General features: G+C 31.3%; 1 protein-coding gene across 1 annotated transcript; it reads right to left on the bottom strand.

Moving 5' to 3' along the window:
- Positions 1-1,125: 1,125 nt before the first annotated feature.
- On the bottom strand, positions 1,126-2,540 carry LOC123218582 (transcription factor MYB1-like). The gene is made up of 3 exons (XM_044640077.1): positions 2,308-2,540; positions 2,053-2,182; positions 1,126-1,960 (listed from the first exon to the last, which is right to left on the bottom strand). Exons 1-3 carry the CDS (start codon positions 2,438-2,440, stop codon positions 1,291-1,293), a joined length of 933 nt encoding a protein of 310 aa, XP_044496012.1. The 5' UTR covers positions 2,441-2,540; the 3' UTR covers positions 1,126-1,290.
- Between the last annotated feature and the right edge of the window lie 9,305 nt (positions 2,541-11,845).

The following is an 11,845-nucleotide window of genomic DNA, read 5'->3' as shown; positions in this document are numbered from 1 at the left end:
AATAATTCATTTATAAATATATATATCATTTAATAAAATTAACTGAATTACGGTTTTCTAAAATATAATATAAACGTGTAAAATAAATATGAAATATATAAACAATATATATGAAAAAAATGACAAGATAAATATGACAAAACAAATTGTATGTCTAATTGTTTATTAGAAAATTCTGTTAAAGTTAGTTATATATATGTATTTTTAAAAAATATGGTTTATAAGTTGGTTCAGTTTGAAAATTGTTTAAACTGTAACCTAAATTAAAAAAACAGTTTGAAAAACTTTTATCTCAAACTAAACTATATTAAAAATCAAACTATAATTTTCAAATGATTTAATTCGATTTTACGATTTAAACAAAATTATATAAACCCCTGATTATTGGCCTGAGAAGAACCATTCCAGTTTGGTTATAATAATTTATTTGTATTTGAATAATTCTCGAAATGTTAACAAGTTAGATTTATGTACGCAAATGTTTCTGCCTATAGTCAGCGTCAAAACATAAATGCTAAATTATTTGAAGAATTAGATTTTTATATTTCTTTTCCACTCTAGTCTCATCGGGATGACATTGTGTTCCATTAAAACAACCGGCCAAATTAAGTGTAACAAAAGATTTGATTTAGGTGCTTGACTAATTATAGAAGCCAAAAACAGCACTCCTATTTTGCTTATTTTTCTCCAACTTAAATAATTTCGAGAGGCCCATTTTCAATTTCAAAGTGATGCTATTTTTTCCTGATATAATCAAAATAATAATAAAATATATGTCTTCCTATATTAAATGACCTAAACTTGTAGTCGACTCATCTTTGCTATCTTTGTTTATTTTAAAGTCGCATACTTATATGAGTTTATGTATAATCAATTTTTATACAAAGGAAAGATCGACAATGGAGGCCCGAATGATTCAGTTTTAATTATCATGCAAATATCAATCTCAATGACGTTCCCTTGCTACTTTGGTCCACCTCTATATTTAGTGTCATATTTGCTTCTCACCAACCAATAAACAAACCAATAATGCAAAAAAAAAAAAAAAAAAAGAGTGAGAGAGAGAGCATAGATTAAATTCATTCATATATAAATTGTGTCAAAGTTTTGATTTTATATGTCCACTAGATTGCAAACGAGAAGCTCAAAGAAAGAGAAAGAGATATTCTATTGCACATGGAAAATTACCTTATTTTTGCAATAGCTACATCTTTAATTATCTATACACAGTCATATATATATATACATAATAATAATAATTACAATAATTTAATTAAGTTAGCTAATTAATTAGTCTTGAAACCATTCAAATTCGGAGCCGATTAATGAATCCATCGTGAGAAAATCCGAGTCATGGAGCTTCTTCTTGTCTTCACAAAACAAAAGGATTTGATTAGATTCCGGATCATCAGCTGAAGGGCCTTTGTCAACTGGGCAATTAATTGTCGTGGTGCCACTAGGACCTCCATTGTTGATATTATTTTCCAAATATGATAATTGTGAGAAATCTGAGTTGAGAAATGATAGTAAATGCTCGTCCATCTGCAAATCCATCATGAAATCCGATAGATTATTCTCCTGAATATTGAATTCCAGTAATGCTTCACCTCCCTTCACATCATCTTTATTATTATTTTTTACCACCACTGACCCTACGGCTGCCGCGGCTTGTTGCTTACTGTCAACGACTTGGTCAAAATTTTGTGGCTCTAAAGGACTAATGACCACTTTGTTACACTTTGAAGCTTTTGTCCAGATCAAATTGGAATCTTTATCAATCTTGGGACGCTTCGATGGCGATTTTTCGACCGATTCTTGGTACTGATATGAAGCTCTTCTAGTATTTGATGAAGAGTTGGTTTGATGGTGGTCTTGTAATCTTTTTCCAATATTGGTGTTCCAGTAGTTCTTGATTTCATTGTCTGTTCGCCCTGGAAGCCTCCCAGCAATTAAAGACCACCTGCAAAATCACCACATTCTGTCAAACTTTAACTCTATCAATTTCTTTTCTCATCAATCTAAGTTGAAGAAGAAGAAGAAAAAGTAATGAACCTGTTTCCAAGGAGCTTGTGCAGCCTGATTATCAGTTCCTCTTCATCCCGACTAATGTTGCCTCTCTTAATACCAGGTCTCAGATAATTCAACCATCTCAATCTGCAACTTTTCCCACATCTTTTCAATCCTACAAATCAACACAATTAACCATATATTAATTATTAACTAAAACTACTCTCTCTACATATACATATACATATACATATATATATATATATGTATATACAAAGACTTTTAAATATATAGATTCACCTGCTCTTTTGGGTACATTTCTCCATTTTCCTTCACCATGAACTTTAATATACTCGGTCAGCATTTTATCTTCTGAAGCTGTCCATGCTCCTCTATTCAACCCTTCTTTTGCACAGCACGGACTCCTTCCCATCTATCTCTCTCTCAGTCTTTGAAGTTGTTCAGTTTGTTCTTATTTTGAGCTCCCAGGATTGTGGGTTCTGTCTCTAAGACAATGAACGAACCACGCAATATGTGTGTGTGTATATATATATTGGAAATTCCCCAGAAGTTCATGAATCTCTCTCTGTCTTTGTCTGTCTTTTCAGGTCCACACTGAAAAAATTTAAATTCTTAATTTAAAAAAATTTAATGCTGATTAAAATGATAAAATCTACAGTAAGTCTGAAAAGGGTTTTGGTAGTTTGTGCAATTGGGGACCATCATTTTGCCTTACAGATTCAAGTAATAATGATAACAAACACACCTTTAAAAAAACTAATTTCAATAAATGAATAAAATTACATGCATATAATTTTATATGTGGAGACGAAGGGAGCAGCAGCCACGACAGTACATTTTTCTGCCCCCAGCTTGGTTTTGTTTAACCAACACTAGCACACCATAAATACTTTCACCTGCCCTTCTTCTATTCATGTCATGCCCCTGCCCTCGCTAACTTTCTCACCCTTTTACTTAGAAAGTTCGTTGAACACATGAAGAAAGATTAGAAGACCCCTCTCTCTCTCTCTCTTTGTTTGTTTCTTTAACTCTTAACAGAACTTTGTGTAAACATTTTTAGGTTATTTGTCATAACAGTGACCCTGATTGTGATTAAGAATATATGAGCTTGATCATTAATTGTATTTATGTAATCTGTTACATGTTTTAAAGTTAAAATTGTTGGAATCTATTCGGTATTATTGACTTATCCTTTATACTAAGTACTTTTAGGTCTAGTTGTTATATATTTAGCTAGTACCAAAGCAGAAATATTGATAGGTGAAAAAGTTTGATATGTTACTTCAGTCCATCTGTTTTTCCGACAGTATATCGTCACATGGTGCCCATCTGCTTTTTACAGAGCCTGATTTGTCTATAATGTTTCTAAGGCTTTATTTTAGTGCCACCCTTGAGGCTTGAATGGTTCAGTTGAATAAAATCATGTAATTTATTAAAAAAGACGAAGAAAAAGTTAACAAAACAACATTGACAAACAAAAATATACCTATTTTCATCGGCAATTAATCTTTTTTAACTTTTCATCATTCCTAAGAAAATAAACTAGGACAAAAAATCAGTGCTTCATCATCTTATCAATCTCACGTAGTCATATTTATAAAAATCATTCAAGTGCGTAAAATTCTCAATTCAGTAACATTCTGTATTGTTGCAATTTTTGGGTAGGGAGCATCACTAGACTAGCTTTCTTCAACAAGTTTTGGAGGTTCTAAATTTGCATAGAAAAGGACAAATATGGAGCTGTTTAGACTCTCATTATATGATACTAATATATAATAAAAGATAACTTTTTTCCATTTTCAATGGGAGAGAATTTAACTTTATCCAACCCTTATTTTGCATTGCACTAAATTAAATTCCCCTTGCCATCAATTGAGGCCAGAACTCAGATACTGTAGTATCACGGGAGAAAGTTTAACTTTCGTTTGTTTCTTCCCGTTTTCTGGGTTTAGGAAGAGACATATTGTATGTCGTATATGCCATTTTCATCTTGATTTATTTCCTTACAATAATTTTTTTTTTCCCCAAAAATTAATCATTTTTACTGAGATTCCTCGTGCAATAAAGGTCAAAGGACTAATTCCCACACCTTAAGTTAAAAAAATCAAAACATCCACCTACCTATTAATTTTTACCTTCACTATATAATATAAAATCATTATTTAGTAAAAATATTTAAAAAAATTAAAAATTTATCACATTTTTTATCTAAATTTAAAAATCTAATAATTTTTCCCCACCTCCCACCCAAGATTTGAAGAGTAACAAATTCTCCCATAAAGTTTGAAATTTTTGCATGTGCTTTTTTGGCGATCGAAGTCAGCATTCCCTACCCATTTTCCATTGGTGGCCAAAGAAGAATGAAAGACTATCACTTTTATCTTCGTTCGATGCTCAAAGGGAGACATCCTACGATTCTTTGATATCGGTCACGACGATGATGAGATGATGCTTGGGTGATGACAAGGACGTTTGGACAGTGTTAAGATGACGATGAGAGACACTAAGACGACATTGGGGAGATGAATCGTGCAACTGAAATCTGAGTGCCATTTGAGCATCGTGGCCAAGATTACTCACCCTTTGAGCATCAGATGAATCGAAAAGTGGTCATCCTTCCTTTTTCTTCGGTCATTGACGAAAGATGGGTGGGTAAGGCCGACTTCGGTAGTTGGAGAAGCCTTTGGAAAAATTTCAAATCTTATGAGAGAATTTATTACTTTTTAAACTTTGGATAGAGAGATATGAAAAAATTATTAGATTTTTAAATTTAGAAAAAAATATGATAAATTTTTAATTTTTTAAAATATTTTTATTAAATAATAATTTTATATCAAATTTTAATAATAAAAATTAACAGATAAATAAATATTAAATTTTTTAAAATTGATCGTAAAAATTTGTGAAAAAAATAATTTATGGGTAAGAATAAATCATTTGGCCTAATATAAACGACGTAGCTAGCTAGGCACTCATCCCATGGGAAGTCTTGGCAAAAACAATATAAACCTGACTTAATTTTCTCTTGTACAAGAATAATTACAATAATTATCCGACGGCTGCTACCATTCAAACATAAAAGACAAAATTAAATACAGTATTAGCAATAAATTAACATTTTTTCCGAGTTAAATCTGTCAGTCTGTAAATTTAACCTAGGTTTAATTGTCCACTGAGTGTCATGAGTATTGACAGGTCTATTTATTTTCAGTGATTGGTTAATTCTAGGTAGCCTTAGTTGGCTGCCACTTGAATATTGTTCAAAGATAAGCAAATTTATTGCCTCTGGGAAAATCTAGAACCACATCTTCCCATTAAATTAATGATGGCGAAAGTAGGATTCACAACCCTCTAAGCTTCTTGCATGAATTTTACAAGTCCTTTATAACTAAGTGAGGCTCATGCTATTAAATTTTCCAAGATGTAGGGATTCTTCAAAGAATGTTATTATGCCGACATCATTTTTGGTGTCGGTGGAAGCCTTGGCAGTATATATAGAACAGTTTTTTCTGGTGGTTCAATGAAGCTCCTCCAACGACTAGTTTCCGTAGCTGCTGGTCCATAATAGTTCATCAAATTGCTATAATAATTCATGTTAGAAATAAACTAATAAAGATACATTTAGGTAGAAAATCACTGATAGTTATTGTCTGATAGCAACAATTTTAATTAGACTTGTTGGGATGCTGCCAACACTTGCAATTAAATAAACTTTTTGTTACTGTTAATATTCTTTTTAACTAATTAAAAAATACTAACAATTGTAAGTTTTATTATTTTCCTATTGAATATATTTTTCCTTTTCAATCAATAAAAATTGAATCCTCCCTTTTTCAAAATTACATGTTTTTTCTTTCCTTTACTCATAAAGAATTTCATCTGATTCGAATTGTTTTTTTTGAAATTAAACTAATCACATCAAACAGGTTAAATCCAGATTTAGTGACCAATATTATAATTATTGAATCAGATAAATCAATAATTTAATCTTAATATATTATCAGAGAAGACTTGAATTCATATTTTTTTATACATAAATTCTTTCTTTTAAAATTTAAACTATTCTTGAAAGCCAAACTACATGTTTATTAAATCTATAATAAGTTGATTTTCAGTTTCCTAATTTGTCAGTTCAATTATTTTCTATGTTCTCATACTCCATTATTAGATTCATATCATACGGTCTAAATCTTTCACTAATAATTCTTACTTTGAAATTGATTTATTCTACGCATGAAAATAAACAAGATATGGGAAATGTAAATTACGGAAAGTGAAATGCAGACTAATGAAAGATGGGATGAAGTTGAATTCATTAAAGTTGAAATTATAAAACCAATCATATATACTTTACTCTTGACACGCAAAAGAACTTATTTAGCTTTCTAACATATTAAATATTGGTGTTCATTCATATGAAAGCTGACTGCCAAACTTCTTGTACTATTATTCATTTCATCTTCTTTAAAACTAGCTAACTAAGTAGTTGAGCAACAACAATTTTTTTACAAAGAAATTGTATTATATAGTTATTTTTCTTAGATAAAATAAATACAAAATTTATTGTTGTTAATTCAATCGGATTATAGAGTTATCACAATCTTTATAAATAATATATATATATATATGTTCAAAGTCGAGATCGAAAAATTCTAATGTATTTGATACTATATTAAAAATGTATGTTTGAGTTAGGCATGTATGAAGTTGAAGAACCTAGCATGTTTCTTGGTTTCCTTAATATTCATACTAAGGTTGTTTATTTCATGGGAATCATATTTTTCATGCATCGATCCCTCTTTAATTTGCTTTGATCGACCCAATAGGAGACCTTTGAATTAATTTCTAATTTCTAGCTAATTATTGAATTACCTATAAGTCTAGAAGCAGCTATAGGAGTCATTTAATTTAGTTCAAATGACACTAAATTAAATCGACTAGTTACTAGTTGACATATTCTAATAGGAATCTTCACATCAATCAAAATAAAACAAGTGATGACAATACATCTTCGTGGGGACAATCCATATACATAAAATTCAATGATGAAATGAATATGTAGAATAATATTATTCTTGATGGAATGTGTTCACACAAGCTGCATTCTCATATGCGAATTTTATAACTAAATGTAATTTGTATCTTTCAAAAATCCCAATGCTAAATCAAATCTTTCTATCTAGGTTTAAAATGAAAAGATCTTCATTTTTTTGAGGTTCAAATAATGAATGATAATTCCAAAAATCGAGTCATTTGACCAAGTATATATTAATGAACACCAAAGTAAAAAAAAAAATTCTAATAGATGATGGATCAAAATCTTATTGGACTACTTATTGCATTAATCACTATTTACATAATTAATTACCTATCCTTGTTTGGTTTCGTAACTATAAATCTCTATCTCTTCATTAACAACGAATCTCTTTTGTTAGGAGATGGTTGTTATTTTTTCTTCTCTTGTTTGATAGTTATCTCAGAGATTTAAGAAAAAAAAAATTTTTGAAATTAGAATAGTTTTAGATTGAGGTTAAATCGTCACTTATTATTGATAAAATAATAGTTTTACCTTTGACTCTAACAAAAAATTCTCTTTAACATAAAATTCTAAGTGTTGGGTGACGGGAGGGACTTTGAGTTTTTTAAAATTAGTGGATGGACTTGAAATTTCACTAAATATTGGGTGGGAACAAGTGTTTTAGCCTTATAATTAATGTCGCAATAATTAGTAATTGATCTCTGGCTGTCAACATCTGTCATACAAGATCTATTTTTTTTCATTTTCTATAACAAATACAGACCAAATCGATTCCGACTACTAGATTTCAGAATCCAGAAGAAAGCAGAAAAGAGATTAAAAAGAGTGAAAGAGACAGAGAGAAGAATTATCGAGAATTATCTCCTTCACTTTATTCAGAAAGGCTTTGCACTCAACTCTTATACTCAAAAAACACGCTGTTTTGCAACACTGTTTATCTTTATAACTCTTTCATGTTATCTGCAAACTATATTCACAGCATCACAGAACCAGGTCATCATTCTTTATGTTAGATTAAATCAAGTCTCTCTCGCCAACACTTCCAACCAAAATTTAAATTGTGGGATTAAATTAAATTTAAGTTTAAATTTTTAGACTGGATTTACTTTAAGTTTAAATTCTGAGATTCTATTTATTTAAACTGTAAATTCTGAGATTAGATTTATTTGGGTTTAAATTTTAGATTAAATTAATTTTTATGACAAAGTGTATATAAATATGTGAACAATCAGTTGTAAATAACATAAGAAATCAAAGTAAATATATAAGGGACATTTGATTTGGGGAATATTTTATTATCAAAGCAAACATATACTAACAATAATTATAGTGTTTGGTTAGAGGTAATCAAAGAATACTAATATATTATTTTGCTTAAATATCTTTAGGTTTAAATATTCTAAAATATTTTTTATGTAATTTGTTATATTAATTAAAAATAAAATTATTTTTGCTTTAAAAAATTAATAAATAATGATATAATTATAATAAAATTAAGATTATCTTGATAATTTTTTAATATCTAAGATGAAGGTGTTAATAAGATTATCTTATGTAAGTAATAAAATATAGATTATCAGAGTAATATTTATTAACTCTTAACCAAACACTCCCACAAAGATTTTTGCCATTCATTCCTTCCATATTTTTGTCAGTTTTAGTTTATTTATCTTTTCATTTGTATCTTTATTTTTTAACTTGGTATTAGAGTAACTGACACACACCACTACTGGTCTTGCTTTCTTTTATTGGTCTTGTTCTATTCCACCCAAGCCTTTTTTCCAACCAACTCTGCGTTCTCATTCGATTCACTTCAAATAGGCACCCTAATTTCCTCCACCTAAACAAATATCGACACTCTTTCTACACAACTGAACATACTATTAGCTACCCCTTTGCCTTCCCATGTCCTTTCCTCCTTTGCTATCGGAGAAGATTTTGATGGCACAAATTCTGTGGTATGGAAAACACTTCTTACTCCTTTCCATAAAGCCAACCATCTTATGTCTATTATGGATGGTTCCAAGCCTCCACTAACCCAATTTTTGCCCTTCCTATTTGACTTCTATTCATTGTCCACTTTTCCCATACCTAATCTTGTCTTCACAACTTTGGTCACACGTGATCAGACCGCATTGGTTACCAATAACTTCTTTCAAATCCATTATAACCCAGTCATCAAGCCACATTACTCTTGTCTCTATTTGGTTTTACCTTATTGCATCTTATGGTGCTTAATCTACCACCCAAGCTACCTCTCTTCATATGCAACTTCAAGCCATCGAAAAGGGCAATCGATAAGTTACGAAGTTTATATAATACATCATTTCCATTTGCGTATAACTTCAACCAATTGTTAAGCAAATTTCTGACATTGAGTATCATACCTATCTTTTTAGAGGACTCGATAACAAGTTTTCTACCCTTGACACTACTATATTTGTCCATACCCTAACCCAACCACTGACTCGTGATGCCTTACACAAGGATGACTTGATCTTGCCTTTGATATAACTCCACCTCCATTTATGGCCTTTGCTACCTACCCCAAAAAATTTGGTTCCTCAACCACCATTCCTAACCCATTTATTCCTAACCAAAATTCTCCAGGATCTTTTTCTCTATCCACATTAGTTCTTCTAGCATCATACTCATAAGGCATATTACCCATTCCTTCTTAATCAACTCAATATAACCATCGTGGGGGGCATAGCCATAGACGTGGTGGTAAAAGCCCTTTCTATCAACTTTGTTGTTGATAGGGACATGTAGCAACTACTTGTAGGGAGCGTTTTAACACACAATTTATTCCTACCACCCCACATACACTTTATGTAGTTCTTACATAACCATATTAGTACCCTTATTTCCCTTATCTCTCGCATGCATATTCCCCTCCTCTACCTCCACAAACCTACTACTCTACCTTAGCTCTCTCAATGACTCACTATGCCTTCACTATCCCTACCTTATCCTCAACCAAGGTTCCTATCTCATGGTATACTGACTTTGGGACTTCTTATCATGTCACAAATATACTAGGTACCCTTTTTTCCGCTGTACCATATATAAACTTTCAATAATTCACTGTAGGTGATGGTGTCTCTCTCCTTATCACCCACAAAGGTACCTTTGAGTCTTTTCCCTTTACTTTGTTAGATGTGCTAGTTATTCTATCTATTAATAAAAAGTTGTTATATGTTTCTAAATTTGTGTTTGATAACAATTGCGTTTCTTATTTTTTCCCTACCATTTCAAGGCCATGTCTTCACGTATTAGACAGGTATTTCTTCAAGGTAAACTTGATCGAGGTCTCTACCGTGTCTTTCCATTCAACCTTTCATAATCAACATTTTCTTTTATATCATCCAGTGCCCTCAATTTTTCTTTGTGGCATCACCGTTTAAGACATGCCTCATTTAACAGGTTACTTTGGCTTCTTTGGTCTACCAATACAAGCTTTATTGGCTCGAATAAATGTCTTTGTACTATATGTGCTCTAAATAAAAGCCACAATTTTCTTCATCTTACCCAGTCTAAGTCATCTCTCCCCTTCAACTTGTTCATTTTGATGTACAAGGTCCATCTCTAGAAACTTTATTTAATTGTTATAAATATTATATATGTTTCATTGATGATTTCTCACATTTCACTTAGATTTATCCATTTACTTCTAGCTCTCAATATCTCAATATTTTTCTCGTCTTTCATAAATTTGTAGAGAAATAACTTCGATGTAGACTATAGGTTATCCAATGTGACGATGCTCTAGAGTTTTTGTCCATTACACTATGGATACACCTCACCCAACATGACATTTATTAGTGTGTGTCCTACCTATATTCCTTCTTTTAGAATAGGACAACTAAGTGTAAACATTGTCATATCGTGGAGATTGGTCTTACTATGATGACTCAAACTTTTCTTCCATTATTGTTTTAGGAGTTTACTTTCAAGACTATTGTTCATTTGATCAACTAGCTATCCTTTCCAGTCATTAGGCATTTCTCCCCCTGGAAAGTTCTCTTTCATGCTCCTTTTAATATCTTTACTTCACAAGTTTTTGAATGTGTAGTTTTCCCTTACCTACAACCTTATGCACAATACAAGCCCCCTTCTCGCTCTCAAGAATGCATTTTTTTGTTTGTATCCTTTCGACTATTAGGGCTACCAATGTCTTTGCCTTCAAACACAAAAGTTTTATATAGTAATTAATGTAATTTTTTGATGAGACCTGATTTCCTTGCAATAGTGATTTCTCCTATCAAATAGTTATCTAGCTCCTTTCCAGTATTCTTATCACTACCAATACCAGCTCCAATGACACCTACATCTTCTTTCTCACTAGTTCCCATTGACACTCTAATTACAATATCTTTAGACTATCTTGTAGTATTTTCTCCATCATTTTCCTTAACATCAAATATTCCTGCCATTTCTTATCAAATGGTTACTTAACTACGGGTTGGTACTATAGCTCAGCATACATAGACTTATCAACACATATTTTCCCTTATGACTAATGCTCACACCTATACCGAGCTAACCTACTTCACCCAAACATCCTAAGATCTTCCCCAGTGTGATGTTATGGTTGTGAGTACACTGTTATCATCCATAATGGCACTTGGGAACTTGTTACATAACCACCTAATGTTCAACCTAAGTAGGCATACAAGGTTAAACTCTGATATGATGTTTGTCTTGAGCGATACAAAGCTTACCTTGTGACGAAAGGTTTTCATTAACAAGCTGGTATTGACTTTACTGAGACATTTA

This window comes from Mangifera indica, chromosome 6, assembly GCF_011075055.1.
Source record: "Mangifera indica cultivar Alphonso chromosome 6, CATAS_Mindica_2.1, whole genome shotgun sequence".
NCBI classification, from domain to species: Eukaryota; Viridiplantae; Streptophyta; class Magnoliopsida; order Sapindales; family Anacardiaceae; genus Mangifera; species Mangifera indica.
The sequence above is the reverse complement of the archived record's forward strand: the minus strand, read 5'-3'. Positions and strand labels throughout refer to the sequence as shown.